At 47.9% G+C, this 21051-nt stretch overlaps 1 protein-coding gene across 2 annotated transcripts in view; it reads right to left on the bottom strand.

Annotated features, from left to right (window-relative positions):
• HSD3B7 (hydroxy-delta-5-steroid dehydrogenase, 3 beta- and steroid delta-isomerase 7) overlaps window positions 1-20540 on the bottom strand; it is a 62940-nt gene extending 42400 nt beyond the window's left edge. Inside the window, exon 1 of one of the 2 annotated variants that reach the window (XM_081835276.1) lies at window positions 20385-20540. Coding sequence is in view for 1 of the 2 variants with exons in the window: in XM_081835275.1 (XP_081691401.1) it covers window positions 19250-19268 (19 nt within the window). In the remaining variant the exon portion in view is untranslated. Of the gene's footprint in view, window positions 1-19249; window positions 19284-20384 lie in introns of those variants that run through there. The other variant, XM_081835275.1, reaches the window with a different exon arrangement.
• Window positions 20541-21051: the final 511 nt, after the last annotated feature.

The raw sequence follows: 21051 nt of genomic DNA, 5'->3' as shown, positions 1-21051 counted from the left end.
AGGTGGGCAGGGCTCAGAGACCAGCTGCCTAGAGGACTCCCAAGGAGAGGGGAGAGGAGGCTGAGGAAACACTCCACAAGGAAGGGTGTTTGAAAAAGGGTGAGAGGCAAGGGGTAAAAGGTAAAGGACCCCTGGACGGTTAAGTCCAGTCAAAGGCAACTATGGGGTGTGGTGCTCATCTCGCTTTAAGGCTGAGGGAGCCGGCATTTGTCCACAGACAGCTTTTCAGGTCATGTGGCCAGCATAACTAAACCACTTCTGGCACAACGGGACACCGTGACGGAAACCAGAGCGCACGGAAACACTGTTTACCTTCCCACCACAACGGTACCTATTTATCTACTTGCACTGGTATGCTTTTGAACTGCTAGGTTGGCAGGAGCTGGGACAGAGCAACAGGAGCTCACTCCATCGCAGGGATTCAAACTGCCGACCTTCCAACTGGCAAGCCCAAGAGGCTCGCTGGTTTACACCATATAATTGACATAACTGGGCTCCTGAGCCCCACAGGGGTGCCGCAAAAAGAATGTAGTTGGTCAAGGGAGCTGTGGACTCAAAAAGGTTGAAAACTTCTGTGTTAAGGGCATTGTAAACAAATGATAACTCCTTGAACTTCGCCCATTAGCCAATGGGCAACTAGCGTCGATTTCTACACAAAGGAGTCATACAGCTGACTGAGTCCCACTCCTGCCAGTGACCGTGTCTCTCTCAGCATTCTTCCATAACTGCAGCTTCCTTATCAAGCACAAGGGTAGCTGCACATAGAGTGCATTGCTGTAACCCAATCCTGATGTCACCGCCAACGGCAGAACTTCTGCAGTCCAGTTCCATTAACCTATTAAGAGCCCTGAAAGAGCAGGCAACCTGCGCAGAATAGATTCTTATCTCCTTTCCTTTCGTGTTTCTACACAGCTGTTCATTCATAAGTGCCCCCTCCTCTCATAACAGCTGAGCATTCTTCTTTTTTTCCTGGAGGGCCAAGCTGAGTCCCCCCCCCAAAAAAAATAATGACACCATTGACCCAGAGACATGCAGGTGTGCTCAGAGAAAATATCACGTGACTGAAGTAGTCAAGGGACGAGAAAAGACACAAGGAAGGAGGAAGGGGTTAGCTGTCTCTTGATAGGAGATAAGGGAACGGATAGATTTTTGGCATAGTTTGGAAAGATAATGGTGGATGGGAAAGAGATACGATATAAAGTGGAGGAAGAGGAGGAGGCAGCAACAGAAGGGCTGGGGCTGAGGGACATCACAAAAGGATTGCCCCAGTGGTCACAGGACACCATCACCTGCTTGTGGCACAGACTGGCTGATAAGATGGGACCTCAGCAACAAGCCAGCAGGTCACAGAGCAACAAGGCACAGAATGTACACAGTCCAGATCTGCTGAGCAAATTAAATATTGTCAGCTTGGCTGGCCAACAGCAAAACCTTGAACCAGCAGCTCAGAGAGCAACGAGGCACGGAATGCCCGCGGTCCAGTTTTGCCAAAGGAAGAGGCTAACGTGAGTTTGGCTGGGATGAGAAACTTCCGCAGACCTGCAGCACAAAGAGTGGTTGGGTGAGAAAAGGGCAAGGAGGAAGCCAAGCAGGACAACTGAAGGAAGCTGATGGAACAGGCAACAATAACTATTGAGTAAGGGAACTGTTAAATAATGAGAAAGCCCAAACATAGCCCGCCCCCCTCCCTCATGCTGAGAAAAGCTTTATCCATGTCAGACTCTGGAAAAGGTGGCAGCGCCACAATCCACAGGTAGTGGGTGTGCTGCCAAGACCACCCAAAATGCTTACTGGCACTTGGAAAGATCCATCTCTGCCCAGACGCTCTTATCCCTGCCATAACCATCATCAGATGGACCTAGCCCTACATTCTGCTGTCATGTTTCCCACATTTCTGACTGCTCACGGAGGCGCTATTTCATAATTGAAACCAGAGGGACGCTTGGCGCCTGCGCTTGACAAAAGTCCGTCTTGAGAGCACCCAAGAGTAACTTGCCCTTTGAGAAGACTGCCTTTAATGTATCTATGATTCTGTATCCTAGAGGATTGCCTAGAGGATGTTACAGCTTGTGAAGAGCAGCAAACCCTGGCCGTTTTTTAAGGAGATCTTGAACCAGTGGCCTTCTGATGCAAAGCCTCTGCTCTACCCCTGAGCTATCATTGGCCGACTGGAAGGATCCGTGGCCAGACAACAGAGTTGCACCAGGAAAAAATGCAAGAGGAGTCCTACTGGAGAAGACTCAAGGCCCGTCTAGGCCAGGGCTCGGTTCTTACAGTGGCCAATCAGATGCCTACGGGCAGCCCACAAGCAGAGCCTGAGGCAGGCAGGCCCAGCCATGAGGCAAGGTGAGGTGTCTGCCTTGGGCGGCAGGATCCACCAGGGTCAGCAAATCCAGGCTCGGAGGAATGCATCACCTGCTGCCGCCACCGACACTATGGCAGCAACATCTGCAGCAAGCTCCTTGGAGGCCAGATCTGCCACCTCTTTGGTATCCCCCACGCCACCCTTTACAGAGGCCTCTGGGTGAAGAGAAGGTGCTGCTTGTCTCCTCCCACCCTTGTTCCTGATGCAGATCTTTAGCCCCCTATTGTAGACCTTCACTCATCCCTTCTTCCCTGACCAATGGGGGACGGGCAGCATTTCGTGGTTCCCCTCAGGTGCCAAAATGTCTTGTGCCGGCCCTGGTCTGAGGGCAGTGTCCCCCAAAGTAGTTCTGTTCGCACACTGACTTTTGGCTGTGCAACAGAACTTCCCTTCCTTCTCCCCATGCGCTGCCTAAATCTGTTCTGGGTCTTCCCCCAACCCTCCAGAGCAGATTTGGAGGCTGCATGGAGAGAGAGAGAGGAAGTTCTGCTGTGCAAGTTCTCTTGCACAAATGGAAATCCGTGCACTAGCAGAACTGTTTCATTATATACAGCCCTGAGTACTTCCAGCACTCTTTCTGCCCTTGTGATTCGCAACAGCTGGTTTTCAGAGGAATACTGCCTCAAGAGGCCGGAGGAACAACCTAGCCATCATCGCTAGAAGCCATTGATAGCCTCAGCCTCTATGAATCTGTTATTATTATTAAAAAAATAAAATATATTTAAAAAGGGGGGGTTAAATAAAGGATGTTTATACTTAAGGGTACATAAAACATCTCTGTTTTCAATTCACAGAGTCCTTTCTACAGGTGTGAGATACTGAGACATTGTGAGGTTGCGGGGGATAGAATCGGGGAGATTGTCCATTCTTTCGCTTAGTATATGAGCAGAGTTTTTATGTCAGCATTATTTTTCCTTTTTCTGTTTGTTGTGTGTTGTTGTTGTTGTTGGGGTTTTGTTGTTGTTGTTGTTGTTGTTGTTGTTGTTGTTGTTATTATTATTATTATTTTATTATACCCCAGCCACTCTAGGCGGGTCCCAACAGAATATTAAAAACTTGATAAAACATCAAACGCTAAAAACTTCCCTAAACAGGGCTGCCTTCAGATGTCTTCTAAAAGTCAATATACCGGTAGTTGTTTATTTCCTTGACATCTGATGAGAGGGCATTCCACAGGGCGGGTGCCACTACTGAGAAGGCCCTCTTCCTGGTTCCCTGTAACTTTGCTTCTCACAGTGAGGGAACCAGCAGAAGAGCCTTGGAGGAGGACCTCAGTGTCCGGGCTGAACGATGGGGGTGCAAACATTTCTTCAGGTATACTGGGCAGAGTCCGTTTAGGGCTTCAAAGGTCAGCACCAACACTTTGAATTGTGTAAACCCCTCAGCAGGATACAAATTAATATGGCTAGTCCAATCCTCTTTTGAAGCCATCCAATTTGGAGGCCACTACACTACCTCCAACAGGACTGGGCTCTTTGGGCTCACAGCAACCTTTAATTAGTCACGAAAGTCAACTTACTTTGGCTGCGGTACACAGAGCCGTTCAAAGGCAGCAGAAGACTGCAGGCAAAACAATGAAAGGCAGAAAATAGACTTCTAAAAAGAAATACATCACACACACCGGGTGATTCATGGCCTATAATTAGACAGCGGCTTCCAAGAGTTTCAGCAAGGCTATTTGTATTGTGGGCAAACACACCAGCAACACAAGTTTGGCAACGTAGCCCCATCAAATCTTGCCTCCGCTTGTTCAAGTCAGGTGTACGAAGCTTGGCTGTCTAAAGGCGTCACTATTACTTATGCAGTCAGCAGACTAAGAATACGCAAGCGTTGATTCAGCTCAATGCCTTTTCTGCACCAGACAGCAGAAACCCGTGTTTTGGCAGCTGGAGACCCAGACCCCCAGTTCCTATAAGCTCTGGATGGGAATTCAGAAGAAAGATTCCTAGGAGGAAATGAGGCTTTTGCAGTTTAAAGGAGAGTAAGGAGTGTGGGATGTAAACACAGGAGCAGTCAATGACAACATTCCTAGAGTGTACATGTTAGAACATGGGGAGGGATGTCTGTCCAGCAAGCAGGTAAACTTCCTGGGGACGGACTTCCTCCGCATGTGACCAGAGGTGGGTGTGGCCTCACCTGTGCAGGTAATGATAAAAGCACAGGGCAGGCAGCCACACTCTCCCTCTTGCCTCTTGCCTCTTGCCTCTTGGCCATCTTCCTTCGATGAGGAAACATCTAAGGATGCCCTCTTGGCTCTCAGCCAAGAGAGGACAGTACTATCTTGCTACAAGATAGATTCTAATTGCATGTAACCTTTTTAAGCCTGCCTACCTTCTGGGATCATATTGTGAACGGAACGTGAGTAAACTCTTTTATACTTTTATAAAGACTGTGTCGTGTCTTGTATTTTAAGAGGGAACAAAGGGGAAATTACCAGAGTAATTATTATAGAGGTTCTAGCGAACCTGTGCAAGCGTTACCGTTGCGAACTTAAAGGGGAATGTCTATAAACTCTGCTGATATTTTGGGAACTTGTTAGTACAAGTTGGATAAGGATATAATTAGTCAATATATCCTCTCCTGCACCCCAGAACATTCCCACAAAGGGTTATTGGCCCCAGTATTGCATATTTCTGCGTATTTTTGAAGGATTGCGTTGGATTGTGATTTTGAGTTGAGTAGTATTTTTCTGAGTTAACTTCCTGGTAAGCACATGGTCCTTTGTTCCATTGTGCAGTGGGGATTAAGCACCCCCCCCCTTCCCTCAGAGTTCACAGTGACCCAAGGCAGTGAAGAATTGTTTTGTATTTTTAGATTTTTGAGATTTTGATTTTAAAATTTTGAGAAATTTTGAAATTTTGAAGAATTTTGAAATTTTTGGATTTTAAGATGGCTAGAGCAGCTTTTGATAGTGATGCAAAGCTAGGAATGCCTGTGCTGAATGAACACAATTTCATACACTGGAAGCAGCGCTTGATAGCATGTTTAGATTATAAGCACATTTTGGAAGCTTTAAACCCTCAACCTACAGGATCGTCTGAGGAGGATTTAGCCAAGATAAGTGCTTGGAAACGCATGAACAGCGAAGCTAGACACATAATTTTGAGTGGACTTCGTGATGAGCAGCTATCATTAATAAATAGTACAGATGATGCATCTCAAATCTTAAGAGATATTGAGCGCGTGTATGGAGAATCTAGCATAAACTGCTTCAGAAACTTGGTGTGTAAATTAACCAGAGTGAGGATGAATTCAAAACAGGAATTCACAGAGCACATCAACAAGTTTACTGAGATTATTCAAAGAATTGATTTGACTCCCAAAGCTTTTGATGAAGATACAAAGATAGCATTTTTGTTATCATCACTTGGACCACGCTTTAGCGCATTTGTAAGTTTGATGGATCATAGACAAGGTCTGACTTTTAAAGACTTGATTGGTTATTTAAAAGAAGAATGCAGAGATAGAGCTGAATCTCCAGTGAGAAATGCTAGAAGCAAGGACAGCAGTTATGCATCTAGGCAATTTACAAAGTCCAAAGAGATGCCTAAGAAAGTGATTTGTTTCAATTGTAACAAAGAAGGACACATTGCAAAGAATTGCAGGGCTCCTAAAGCCAAGAAACCCCACCCCTTTCAGCCAAAAGGGGAAAAGAAGGGGAAATGCGAATGCACATGGCTACTGCAAGAAAGGAATTTAACTGTCCAGAATCGTGAGAATAGACGTAATAAATGGATAATTGATTCAGGTGCCAGCTCACATTTTTCATATAAAAAGGACTATTTTAATGAGATAAATGATGAAGAAGGATCTGAAATTGAAATTGCAGATGGCAACATTGTTAAAGCAAAAGGTGCAGGTTCCATGAGTCTGAAATGCAATATAAACAATGAATGCATTGAGAACACAATCTCTAGAGTTTTGTATGTACCAGAGCTGAGCTGCAATTTAATCAGCGTGTCCACACTGGACAAGAAAGGTTTCCAGATCACATTTGGAAATGGAGAATGCAAGGTGACTAGAAATGGCAAAGTGTTTGCTCAAGCAGAGCTAATCAATGGTGTATATGAGCTTGATCTTTCAGAGAATCAGTCTGCAAAAGTGGCACATTCCAGCCAGAAGGATGAAGCAGATCTGGACCTATGGCACAGAAGGCTTGGACATAGAGACACCAACGTCATTCTGGATCTACAGAAAAGAGATCTTGTAAGAGGTTTGCAGGTAAAGCAGAGCAACAAAGCTCCAGCAAAGTGCATAAGCTGTATTACTGAGAAGGCTGTAAAACCTTCATTTCCACGTTGTGCAGAACAAAGAAGCAACAAAGTGCTTGACATAGTGCACACTGACATATGTGGACCCATGAGTGTTCCCTCACTGGGAAAGAATAGATATATTTTAATATTTCTGGATGACTTTTCAAGATTTTGTGTTGTGTATTTCCTCAAAGAGAAGAGTGAGACAGTGGACAAGCTCCAGGAATACATTGCCATGGTCAAGAATAAATTCCAAAGAGCTCCAGCTGTGCTAATGAGCGACAATGGAGGTGAGTACTGCTCAAATGAAATGCAGGCTCTCCTGGCCAAGGAAGGAATTGCACATGTAACCACAATTCCTTACACACCACAGCAGAATGCCATAGCTGAGAGAAAGTTTAGGTCCATTATGGACATGACAAGGTGCATGCTAAAGGATGCATGTTTGCCACAGAAGCTGTGGGCCGAAGGAGTATACACGTCGGTGTATTTGCAGAATAGACTGCCAACTAAAGGTGCAGAGCGCACACCATTTGAACTTTGGCATGGGAAAGCTCCCAATCTGTCGCACATACGTGTGTTTGGAAGTCCGTGTTACTTCCACGTGCCCAAGGAACACAGACACAAGCTTGACTCCAGGGCAAAAGCAGGTATCCTTGTGGGATACGCCTCTGGAGGCAAAGGATACAGAATTATGGACTTACAAACTGGTAAGACAAATGCATACCATGCGGTTTATTTTGATGAATATGGAAAAGTAGACACTAAGAACACTGTTGTGGATTCTTCCGATGAGTCAGAAAGGACTCAAGAATTTGTATATTTCCCTTTTGAGACCCCACAAAGTAATAATCTGCCTTCGAGTGTTACAGCACCCCCTACAGGCGACACAGAGGACCAGAACCCTTGCGGCACCAGAGACGAAGATGAGGACTCAGATGGGGACATGCCTGCGTTGGAGGAGGATGAGGAAGCTGATGCGGTCGCAGAACCAGAGGTCAGGCGCTCGTCCAGAACCAACAAAGGTGTCCCACCATTACGGTTGTCCTACTTTGCAGGGTCGGCGTTTCCACAAGAACCTTCCACTTGGGAAGAGATACAGGAGATGCCAGCTGCAGAAGCCAGTCTCTGGAGGAAGGCCGCGCAGGAGGAGATGGATGCACTGCATCAGAACAAGACCTGGACACTCACTGAGCTGCCTCCCGGTAAGAAGGCCATTGGCAGTAAATGGGTTTTCAAGGTTAAGAAGGGGTCAGAAGGAGAAGTGCAGCGCTACAAAGCTAGACTTGTAGCACAGGGATTTTCACAGCGTTTTGGTGAAGACTATGATGAAGTTTTTGCACCAACCGTGAGGTACAGCAGCGTAAGAATGCTTTTAAGCATTGCAGCCTCCAAGAAAATGAGAGTGAAACACATAGACATTGCTACCGCTTTTCTACACGGGCAGATTTCTGAAGAAATCTATATGAAACAGCCCAAAGGTTTTGTGAAACCACATGAGGCACATTTAGTGTGCAAACTGCAGAAAGGACTTTATGGACTTAAACAGGCTGCTAGAGCCTGGAACCAGAAGTTGCATAAAATGCTGACGCAACTTGGGTACAAGCAAGGCGACGCTGACAAGTGCTTGTACAGTAAGTCAAATAATGGACAATTCTCATATATCTTAGCATTTGTTGATGACCTGATTATTGCCACAGCAAGTGAGAAAGACTATACACAGATAGTAAAACACCTTAGCAAAGAGGTGGAGGTCAAGGAGCTAGGAGATGTCCAGTACTACCTCGGGATCCAGGTGGAAAGAGAAGAGGACGGCTCATTTCTTCTCAGCCAAAGACAGAAGATCCACGAGCTGATTGAGCACATGCAGATGCAAGACGCACATCCAGTTGCTACACCGATGGCTACTGACTTCCTGAAGAATCAGCAGGATTCGAAGCAGTTGCCAGACAACAATGACTACAGGTCGGCGATTGGTAAACTTTTGTATTTAGTTACCACATGTAGACCTGACTTAGCAAATGCTGTGGGGATTCTTAGCAGAAAAGTGAATTCTCCCACTGAGCATGATTGGGCAGGTGTAAAGAGGGTGGTGCGATATTTGAAGGGTACCATGAATTGTAAATTAAGGTTACCAGCCGTCAGAGACCCTAAGTTGGTTGGGTATACTGATGCGGATTGGGCTGGGGATAATGCTGATTATAAATCAACAAGTGGTCATGTTTTCATGTTTGGTGATGGACCTGTTTCATGGGGCAGTTATAAACAGAGCTGTGTAGCATTATCTTCCACAGAATCAGAATACGTTGCAGCAACAGAAGCCTGCAGAGAGATCGCCTGGCTTGATCAACTCATAAAGGACTTTGGGTTGGTGAGAAAAGGGCCTGTCAGCTTGCTAGAGGACAATCAAAGTTGCCTGAAGCTGACGCAGAGTGAGAAGTTCCTGGCCAGAACAAAACACATTGGGGTTAAGTACCACTACATACGCCAGATGATCCAGGATGGACTTGTGGAACTATCCTACTGCAGCACCCAAGAGATGACTGCTGACATCCTGACGAAACCCCTACCAAGAGAGAGTTTCCAGAATCTACGTGTCAAGCTGGGACTCTGGGTGGTTGAATAAAGTTGTTTATGTTTTGTGTATGTTGTATTGCCTGAGAAGGGGTATGTGGGATGTAAACACAGGAGCAGTCAATGACAACATTCCTAGAGTGTACATGTTAGAACATGGGGAGGGATGTCTGTCCAGCAAGCAGGTAAACTTCCTGGGGACGGACTTCCTCCGCATGTGACCAGAGGTGGGTGTGGCCTCACCTGTGCAGGTAATGATAAAAGCACAGGGCAGGCAGCCACACTCTCCCTCTTGCCTCTTGCCTCTTGCCTCTTGGCCATCTTCCTTCGATGAGGAAACATCTAAGGATGCCCTCTTGGCTCTCAGCCAAGAGAGGACAGTACTATCTTGCTACAAGATAGATTCTAACTGCATGTAACCTTTTTAAGCCTGCCTACCTTCTGGGATCATATTGTGAACGGAACGTGAGTAAACTCTTTTATACTTTTATAAAGACTGTGTCGTGTCTTGTATTTTAAGAGGGAACAAAGGGGAAATTACCAGAGTAATTATTATAGAGGTTCTAGCGAACCTGTGCAAGCGTTACCGTTGCGAACTTAAAGGGGAATGTCTATAAACTCTGCTGATATTTTGGGAACTTGTTAGTACAAGTTGGATAAGGATATAATTAGTCAATATATCCTCTCCTGCACCCCAGAACATTCCCACAAGGAGAAGGTTCAGGGTTGTCTGAGCTTGCTTAGAGAGAGGAAGGGTGCTGCCTGGTTTTCTGTGGTTTAGTCCTAGATCTGAGCTCTGGAGCCTTTTTTTTTTTTTTTAATGCTGTGTTCCAGGAAGAGGCAGAGAACGGCTTTCAGCATCCTACTGAATTTCCAACTGACACAGGGCAAGAGGGAGAGAGACCTGCAAGGGGAAAGAACAAGATTCTGAACCTGGGTCAAAAATGCTGCCAGTGCAAAGGGCTCAGCCAGCGGCAGGGATGCCAAGAGTCAAAAGTCCTGCTTAGCAAATAAACAAACAACTTTGCAGGCCACCAATAAAGCAGTCAGAAGAGGAGGAGGAGGAGGTTGCCCTTCCGAGGCTTTTGCTCCAGGTAAAAAGATCAAGGCTGCAAATTGCTTTATGGCTTTGTTGAACCTTGAACTGGTGCCACCTCAGCAGGAGGGTGTTCAAGGTTGCAAGAGCTTGGGGAGAGTGGTCAGCATGTTCTGTACGAGGGCAGAGGAGGAGGGCAAGCGGTGGAGGAGGCACAGAAGCCACAGCAGAATCCCAGCAGGTTGGAATCCCAGCAGGGAGAATTTCCAGGAAGATACTGTTCCTGCCACATACCAGTGCCGCAGAAGTGAGAAAAGCAGGAGGCACCTCAATCCTCATTTCAGGCAAAGCTGTTAGAAGCTACAGGAAAAAGCCACAGCGCTCTGTTCTACCTTGTTACCATTTGTGAGCTGTAGATGCAACCCTTTTGCTGCACGGGGACCTTTCCCAGCCCTGTTTCATAAGGGGAGGGGGCTGCCCTGCGGGACATCTTTGATAGCCTTTTCTTCTAAGGAGCAAATCCTACACAAATCCAGAGTGGTGTTCCTAAGACTGTTGTATGGCACCTTGTACGTCTCCTTTGCGCCAACTGCTGCAGCCATGCTGGACCACATCAACAAGGCCGAGAACGGGTTTTTTGTTACCTGAGGCAGACCCTGGGAAGCCCAGGTCCCCCATACACACTGCCCAGACCTGTGCCCTGTAATAACCTGTTGTTATTATAATAATAACAACAACTGCTACTACTTCTACTACTTTTATTTATACCCCGCCCTCCCCAGCCAGAGCTGGGCTCAGGGCGGCTAACACCAGTAAAATCTCAGTAAAAAACATAATAGGGGAAAAAGAAAAAGAAGAAAAAGAAAAAACCAATTTAAAATACAGGTTAAAATGCAAATTAAAATACAGCCTCATTTTAAAAGTAGCCAGTAAATCAAGGCCATAAGGGAACGGAAACATAAGGGTCAGACTGAGTCCAAACCAAAGGCCAGGCAGAACAGCTCTGTCTTGCAGGCCCTGCGGAAAGATGTCAAGTCCCGCAGGGCCCTAGTCTCTTGTGACAGAGCGTTCCACCAAGTCGGGGCCAGTACTGAAAAGGCCCTACTACTAATGCAGCAGTTTGACTTCACCCCCGGAGGCGCACTCCATTGTGTCTCGAGATAGACGGATGTCAACAACAGGCAGGCAGATTTTATTCTGACTGTCTGTTGGTAGACAGAGCTGGAGTCAAAAGTGGGTGGAGCAACAAAGATGGATTTTACCTTTGCAGGGCTATGACCTGGAAGTGAGCAGTGTTGCTGGGGGGGGGGCAGTGGCCTGCATGAGACCTGGAGAGTGCCCCCCAGGCCAGATACAGAAGCCTGGAGGTCCACACAGGCCTCAGGCTCCTCCACCTCTGCTTTACTGCACAGATATGGAGGGAAGGGAAAGCAAAACCCTTCAGTTCCTCAGCTATCCTAGATTTTTGGTTTGTTTTTAAAGGAATTTGGGCAACCCTAGCAGACAGCACTGAGCTAAGGGAGGTTCATAGCCTGATCCCACATCAAGGCATCTTCCAAATGCTTTATGCCACTTTTTAAGTGACGCAGAGCCCTTTTTCGGATGCAGATGTTCCAAGTGTCAACAAACAGGAGAGAGAAGTGTCACACATCCCCCAGCCAACGTTCATCCAGGAAGGCTGCACACTGCCTGGAAACAAAAGCGGGGGGGGGAGGCTGATTTAAAACAGAAGCTACATTAGCCGAATTACATCCTTCACGGACTTCTCCATGCCGCAGGAAGGATAAACCAGTCATACAACCCGTGAGAAAGAAAGCACAAATTGGGGTGGGGGTGGGGGGGGACAGGTGTTTATTGTGGGATCAGCACGGCCTCACGTGTGCAGCTTTCCTGTGGCATCTGTGCCAAGCCATTGGCATCCCATATTTTGGGTTGCCAGCTCACCTTTGTCTCCCATTTCAAACAGATTTACCTCCTTGCTTTGCATGACAGGAAGTCATGTATCTTGGATGCTAGGCCCAGGTCAGCACATCCTTGCTGAGATGATAAGTGGCTTCCTTCCTGTTATGCAAGAGAGGATGAACTAGCCTCTAAGACAGTGTTTCCCAACCTTGGGCCTCCAGCTGTTTTTGGACTACAACTCCCATCATTCCTAGCTAGCAAGACCAGTGGTCAGGGATGATGGGAATTGTAGTTCAAAAACAGCTGGAGGCCCAAGGTTGGGAAACACTGCTCTAAGAGAACAACCTGCTTCAGTTACTAGATTCTTTTGGGGAAGGGACTGGCCGGCAATGAGGTTGCAAAAGAGGCTCTTGTCATCCCCAGGGGGCCTGCAGCAATTTCTGTGACCCTGGAAATATCACACACCTTCCTAGCTGGCCTGGCCCCCACCTCCCATAAAGGAGCAGGTTGAGTATAGAGCCCCTCCCTGCGTGTTAACTGTGTGAGCCACCCTAGGTGCCTTGGAGGAAAAAGCAGGATATGAACACAATGAAAGAAAGAAAGAAAGAAAGAAAGAAAGAAAGAAAGAAAGAAAGAAAGAAAGAAAGAAGAGTTTGGATTTGATATCCCGCTTTATCACTTCCTGAAGGAGTCTCAAAGCGGCTAACATTCGCCTTTCCCTTCCTCCCCCACAATAAACACTCTGTGAGGTGAGTGAGGCTGAGAGACTTCAAAGAAGTGTGACTGGCCCAAGGTCACCCAGCAGCTGCATGTGGAGGAGCGGAGACGCGAACCCGGTTCCCCAGATCATAGCTGTCAACTTACAGATTTGAAAATAAGGGACCAGCAGCCAAAATAAGGGACCTGCAGCTTCACCTGTTCCAGGCACTCCAGTCTTCCTGTCCTCCTGCAGTCTGGTCAAACTCATGCTGGCCGCTTCGAGAACACTGTCCAACCAACTTTGTAACCAGAGGTTCAACTGAATAGAATCTGAATCACATGCACCACAAGGCCTATGCAGCCTCAACTTAAGATGGCTCCCCGGCCTGGCTTTGCACTGCAAAGTTTGCAGCAGCACGTGCAACAAAATGGCGTCCAGCATTCAAAAAAACCCCTCAGCTTGCATTAACTAGCCACACACAAGGCATGCAAGCTCCACCCCCCAGTTGTTCTTAGACTTCTTATTGGGTGAGCAACACAGCCAAGCAACACAGTTGGAGCCTCCCTCCTCCCTGGCCGGCAGGGAGGGAGGGAGAGGAGCTGCTTCCTTTGAAATTTAAGGGACATCATTTAAGGGACATCCATCAATAAGGGACAGCAGCGGGACATGGCGCTGGAGGGACACTTGACAGCTATGCCCCAGATTACGATACTACCGCTCTTAACCACTACACCAAACTGGCTCTCAGAAAGAAAGAAAGAAAGAAAGAAAGAAAGAAAGAAAGAAAGAGAGAAAGAAAGAAAGAAAGAAAGAAAGAAAGAAAGAAAGATGTGTACGGAGCCTATGGACAGCCAACGTGGCACTCTCTGTGTGATGTGGGACTACAACTCCCATCAACCCTGATCATTGGTCATGCTGGCTAACGCAGATGGGAGTTGTAGTCCAATAATATCGGGGAGGCCACCAGCGTTGGCTACCCCAGTCGAGACTAATACAGCTAGTTTACAGAGCGTAGTTCAAAGAGATAAACATCAACACAACTGGTGGAGTCTTACAGGGATTGTCTTCTCCACAGACAAGGGATGAAGGAATAGGACAGGCACTACCAACAGGTAGATCGTGATCTACCGGTAGATCACTGGACGTCTGTGGTAGATCACTGGCAGATCACCGCCTCCCCCCAAAGAAACTCAACAACTTTGGCTCCCCTAAAAAAAGCTCAAGTTTGCCCTGAACCCCCCCCCCAAAAAAAAACAGGGCATGAGAAAAGCTCAACAACTTTGACCTGAACCCCCCAAAAGGGGGTAGATCACTGCCAGTTTTTAACTCTGTGAGTAGATCACAGTCTCTTGGGAGCTGGCCACCCCTGGAATAGGAGAAAGAAAAGGAGACAAGGATCAGCTCCCTCTCCTCCTCTGTGCTACTAGGCTAGGCATCTAGCAGACTGGCTGAGAATTATGATAAGAACGGAAAAGGAAGGGGAAATTGCTGCAGTCTGTATGTTCGCCTGTGGTCAGGAATGGAAATCAGTCAGTGGATGCAATTGTTTTTAAGCCTGTAAACTGCATGTAAGTAGTGACTTTTAATAAAACATTGTTTTTGGCATTTCCTTCACCTGGAAATGAACTTTAAGCTACATAAGTCACATAAATATTTACATAAGTGGTGATAAATAAGAGACCGCGAGGCAAACTTGTTTTTAATCAGATTTCTGCAGTAATCTAAATTTGTACTAATGCATAAAACAATTTAATTAAAAAAATTAAAAACAAGAAAAACCAGTTTATATGACTACAGAAACAAGTAAAACAATTGCACCAGCATTAAGGACAGGGTTTGAGGAACTATGTTATTTCTGACTCGAACCCGACCAGAAATCCTTGGTGACCCAATAACAAAACCACCCAAAGATTTACGAAGTAGATCCTGATGTATCTTCTGCCCACTCCTGCATTAGGCTGCATATGCACTATGAATTTAAAGCACCTTTTCTGCCTCCAATGTATCCTGGGAATTTTAGTTTACCCTTCCCAGAACTATAATTCCCAGTAGATTTAAAGCACATTCCCTCCCTTTAAAAAAACAACCATGGGAACTGATGTTTACCTCTCAGAAAACTACAATTCCCAGCACCTTTAAACTATGGTTCCCAGGAGTCATGGCGGGGACATGCTTTCAGTGTGTGGTCTGCTTGCAGCTTGAAACACGATTCAGAGTTTGTGGCAGCACTGGGTACCAGCTGAAGCTCTCTCAACTCCACAATTCCCACCCTGGGGCCTTGGCAGGAAGGAAATCCACACACACAAAGCCCTTGACCCCACCAAGCGATAGGAAGAGCAGCTGGCTGCGAAATCCTCTCCAGATCCAAGAAGAGCTCCTTTCCTGAAGAACTGGCACGCCAGAAGCAAGCAAAGCTGAACTTAAACTGGCAACAGCAGAGCCCTAAAGGGTTATTGCTGCATTTGCGGGCACACGCGCTAAACCCTGTCTGTGGTGCCTACCCCTTTACCCCAAATGATGAAACAAGAGGCCAGAGTACAGTGGTACCTCAGGTTAAGTACTTAATTCGTTCCGGAGGTCCGTTCTTAACCTAAAACTGTTCTTAACCTGAAGCACCACTTTAGCTAATGGGGCCTCCTGCTGCCGCCAGAGCACGATTTCTGTTCTCATCCTAAAGCAAAGTCCTTAACCCGAGGTACTATTTCTGGGTTAGCGGAGTCTGTAACCTGAAGCGTATGTAACCTGAAGCGTATGTAACCTGAGGTACCACTGTATGGGTTCAAATTGGCCACAACTTTATTGAGCTTCAGAAGTGGGGAACTTGGCACAGGCCTTGGCAGGTAACCCTCTCAGCCTGCCTGGCTGAGGATATGCAGGCAGATGAGGTCCAGTGAGAGGGGACTGTAAAGCGCAAACTTACACAGCATGCCCTTCCACCGACCTCGTCCCGGGAGTTTGACCTACATGGGTCAGGGACTCCCGGTTTTTGCCCTTTAACGGCCCATGCAAGCGCCGCCGCATGGGGAGGGAGCATGAATGCACCCCCCCCCCCAACTTGATGTTAGACTAAAGGATACCTTGCCAAGGCCAAAAACCGCCAAAGTTGTGACAAAATGCTACAGGGAAGGTGAAACCTGCCAGTGCAGGGAAAATTCCTTCTTGGTTCTGAATACAGCAACCCTCTTACGGCCACAGCAGCACCCACTGACCTGGAACGCAAAATATAAGCCTGTAAGGAAAAGAATCATTAACTTGAAGACCGCTGACCTAGGATGAAATTATGGAGGCAATAAATTGGAGGGATTTGATCCTGGAAGGAAGAACAGCAAAAGAGGCTTCAACAATGGAGTCAGCCTGTTTTCTTTTGGCCTTAGGCCCACCCCCGACCAGCCCAGCCATTGTCCTCCCTGGCCGAGGGTGGGTCAAAGGCCGGCCGAAGCAGGTGGGTGGCACCTGCCCAGGTGAGCCCTGCTCAGCCGCAAACTCTGCCCACCTGTGGGGAAGGGAGGGCGGAAATTGCTTAGACTTCAGCCCAAGGAATCAGCAGAAAACGGGGCCCATTTGTGAGAGCTGGTTACAAGAAAAAACAGTTTGCACGGAGGAACCTCTTGGCATGGGGAAGAAATTAGATCCAGTTCACATTTAAACTCACACTTTCCGAAACAATATACCAACCAAAACACACGCAGCCTTCAAAATTCGCCCTTTGCAATGAGGTTCTCCAGTCGAGTAATGTGCACAAAAGGCAGGTACTAAATGGGTTTTTTTAAAAAATGTGTATTTCAGTGAAAACAGCACTCACAAATGCACGACATTAGGGGAAACGTGCTTTGCAAAAATATTTCTATTTGGGTGGGAGTAATTCAATGTGTATATTAGGAGGAATTCAAACCAAAGCGCCGATCGACTTTCATGAGGGAACTGTTTCTTCATGAGGTAGAGAGCTGGATGTAAGATTGGGAAAGTGAGACACAGGGAGAGAAACCAAACAGACAGATCTGCCCGGCCCTAATAACCACATGTGACCACAAGTGTAGGTTGGGAAGCCAGTAACACCCATGGGGAAAAGGGCAGCAATGAAAAGGCAGCTATTTAGCCCTGGGCCCTAGTTTCAACATGACACAGAGTTCCCACGCACCTGGTTGCACGCCAGATATAGATAGATAGATAGATAGATGCATTTGGGGGCCCAGGCATGAAATTTAAAGCGTGAGAGGCTACAGTCCACAAGGGTCAGATTTAAGACAGTCAGTGGGCCGAATGCAGGGTCACAGCTGTCCCCTGCAGCAAGAGTGCCTCTGAGCACACGCAGAGTCTGCTTTTCCCTTCCAAGGGCATCTTTTCCAGGCAACTCACAGCTCCAGCAGGGATTCCTGGACCTTTTAACAGTTAAGCAGCTGGGGAAAGTTTTTTTTAAAAAAAGGCCTAGTTCTCCTCCGAAGGGGAAAACCTTCATCTCTACTGCTCCAGTTCAAACTGCAGGTGCTGAATGTGTCTGTTAAGGCCGGGAGGCTGGTGGTGGTGCTGAGATTTAGAGTCGTCAAGTTGGAAGGGACCACGGGGGTCATCTAGTCCAACCCCCCACAACGCAGGACTCTTTTGCCCAAAGTGAGACTCGAACCCACCACCCTGCGATCAAGAGTCTAATCCTCTAATGACACCATTCCCGGCACCCAGAAATTTCGTATGTCAGGGAGAAAGGATCCAGCCTCAGTGAAAACGAGGCGTGGGTAAAAGTCAGCAATTGCTAGAGGGAGTCCGCACTCGATCAGACCAAGGGTTCAGTATGAGACAGCCTCCTCCAACGACTTCATTTGAGGCAGGATTTGCGGTAGTCCCAGAACCTGTTTTCGGGGCCACCTGACCATCTCTGAACATGTGAACCAACAAATGCATGTCTTCCGAACACTCCTCCTCTTTCACTTGCCACAAGTTGCTCCTTCACTATCATCATCATATACTGCCCTATACCCGCAGGTTCACAGGATAAAATCAAAATCTAAAACCACAAAAGACATCACCAAATAAAAACAACAACCCAATAACCCCTCCCCAGCACATCTTAAAAGGGCATAGGATGTCCATCAAATCAACCAAACGCCTGGTTAAAAAGGAACATTTTTGCCTGGCACCTAAAGGATGCGGAGCCACTGCAGAGAAGGCCCCGTTCTCCTGTTGCTACCCTCTGGACCTCTTGCGGAGGAGGCATACGAAGAAGGACCTCAGAAGATTATCTGAGGGTCTGGGTAGGTTCATATGGAAAGAGGCGGTCCTTGAGGTATTGTGGTCCTGAGCCGTTTAAGGCTGCATAGGACAAAACCAGCACTTTAAATTGGGCCTGGAAACTAATTGGCAGCCAATGCAGTTGGACCAGGATCAGTGCAATATGCTCAAACCGTCTTGCTCCGGTGAGCAACCTGGCCGCTGAATTCTGCACCTAGCTGAAGCTTCTGAACAGTCTTCTGAGACAACCCTACGTATAAGGCATTGCAGTAATCTTTTAGGATGTGTAAAGTTGCCAGCTTTTCTCTCGTGGTAAAATTCCTGTGCTTTTTTAAAATTTAAAACCCCTCTGCAAAACAGGCAGAAACCCAACAGGTGCAAGGTTTCCCCTCTCACTGCAACTGGGACACTGTGAAAAAATAAACCCCACTTCTCCTCCTGGATTCATCCCATTGCTCCAAAGCAGGGAACTGTTCACGGAACAGAGCAGCTCCAGCAAGACGAGGCATTTTACTCCAGACTTCACAATATCATCCTGCAGTTCTTTCTCTGGCTTACTGGCTCCAACACAGCAACCAATAAAAGTGACGGCCTGAAATTCAAGGAGTGCCTCTCATTCCCTCCAAGGGAATCCTCCCCAAACTAGGAATGGCATTTCCCTCACCCTGCACTGCCAACCATTCCACACACAGAAAACCACACAACTGGAAGGGAGTTGCCATCCCCAAAACATATTTTCCACTTTACGAGCTCAGTAAAATAATAATAATAATCTTGCTATGAAACCAACCTGAATGTTTGGGAGACACGCCTGCAACCTAAAGGTGCTCTGATTGGAGTGGGGGGTGGGGTTAGAGACAGCAACCACAGAGAACCCAGGTGTCCTGGCTGTTCCAATACATCATACCTTCTGTCCTTGACAGGAGAACACAGAATTATGTCTGCCTTTGCTGCTGTTGAACCACAATCCCCTTTCAGGAGAAACCAGGCACACTGAGCTCCCGCTTCAAAGGGCTCAGTGTGCAGAACATGTGAAGAGATGGAACTGATTGAGCATTTTTCGTAGAGCGATTCACGTCAAGCCGCCAAGTGGTCAGTCGCAGAGCTTTCTGGGACTCACATGCAAGGCAGCCCACAATACTTAAGTGATCACAATACTTAAAGCCTATTTCCATCCTAAGCAGCCCCAAACACACCTGAGAGGAAGGCACACATTTCCAGCAAGATCCGCTTTGCAAAGGGACCTCTTCTTCCAGGTGCCCTTTATATCACGCATTCACGATGATTTGGGTTCAGGATGCTGCCTGGGCAGTCGTACGCAATGCCGCTTTCAGTGCTCAGTTGCACCTGCAAATGTTTGGAGGCGGTCCTGTTGCTTCGCTACCAAGCAGTCCGTATTTTGCAACATGCTGAAGACACCCCATAGCTTTTCGTACCGCAAATGCCCAGCTATATCTCTCCCATCATTGCGCTGTATGCCCTGCGAGCAGTGCCAGTGCATTGGCAGAACAACTAATTGCAGAACCACTAATAAAGCAAAACAAATCTACAACCAACGCGATTCATATCAAGCTGTCAATGAAGCTCAGGTCAGTTACCGCCGCTCAGCCTAGCCTACCTCACAGGGTTGTTGTGGAATTTTATTTTATTTTATTTTAAGAGAGCCCTGCATTCGACCTTGAGCTCCTGGGAGGTGTGATATAAAGGCACGAGGGAGGGAGCAAAGCCACACCTTTTGAGCTTCAGCCTGTCGGGTTTGTCGCGCTTAAAGAGTCACCGAGAGCAGGGTGCCAACTCTGTAGAAAGGTCCCGACGACGTAAGCCCGGTTTGCAGCGGGCACGAAGCTCACATGCCCTCCGCAGAGTTATGCCCAGCTGGCGGAATAACAACCGGCTGACTTGCCACCTTCCGGGTGATGCGGAGATATCGATCTGCCAGGGGAGCAGGAACGTGCGGAGGAGATACGAAGGAGCCAGGCCAGGGATGAAGGGACCAAAACCACCCCGGCCAAAAATCCTCTCTTTTAAGACTCCCCGAGAAAAAGAGAGAGAGACAGACAAAGACTCTAGTTTGGAAGGAGCAGCTCGTCAAAAAAGAAAGCCCCGCTCCCACTAGCTATGGCCTCTGAAGAGCGACGGCAAATGCACTCTGCATGTGCTCAGGGGCGCCCTCGTCTCCTTTTCCCCACCTGCACCCGAACTTAGTTTCAACGGGCTCCTTCCTCTCTCTCCTGCCCTTTGCAAGTTGCGCACAAAGCCTGGACGGCGGTGGGGCGTGGGGGGGGGGTGTTGGGGAAGGCGCCCCCCACGCTTCTCCCCGGGGGTCCTCACCTGGTGCCAGAGACTCCCACGCAGCCGCTTCCCGGTCCCTTTCTCTGCCTTCGGAGCCCCATCGCGGCCGCTGCCTTTGTAGCTGCGGCGCCTGGCGGCTCCCCGCCCCCGGGAAGGCGGATCCCCGCAGGTCCTAGCAGGGGTTGGATCCCGTCGGCGCCTGCCTGTGGTAGTCCGGAGACCCGGCGCTCGCTCAGGCTCACTCACTTCCACGGGTCTCCTCGGAGTAGAGCTTAGTTGGCATTGCGCTTTCGTTTAAGCGAGCGAGAAAGAGCGCTCTTAACCAGGTTCAGCTCCCCCCTCCCCCCATCTCACAAATGTTGTTGTTTAGTCGTTTAGTCGTGTCCGACTCTTCGTGACCCCCTGGACCAGAGCACGCCAGGCCCTCCTGTCTTCCACTGCCTCCCGCAGTTTGGTCAAACTCATGCTGGTAGCTTCGAGAACACTGTCCAGCCATATCGTCCTCTGTCATCCCCTTCTCCCTCTGCCCTCAAATCTTTCCCAACATCAGGGTCTTTTCCAGGGAGTCTTCTCTTCTCATGAGGTGGCCAAAGTACTGGAGCCTCAGCTTCAGGATCTGTCCTTCCAGTGAGCAGTCAGGGCTGATTTCCTTAAGAATGGATACGTTTGATCTTCTTGCAGTCCATGGGACTCTCAAGAGTCTCCT

Source organism: Podarcis erhardii (assembly GCF_964252035.2).
Source record: "Podarcis erhardii genome assembly, chromosome: 13".
In the NCBI taxonomy this organism is placed as follows: Eukaryota; Metazoa; Chordata; class Lepidosauria; order Squamata; family Lacertidae; genus Podarcis; species Podarcis erhardii.
The sequence above is the reverse complement of the archived record's forward strand: the minus strand, read 5'-3'. Positions and strand labels throughout refer to the sequence as shown.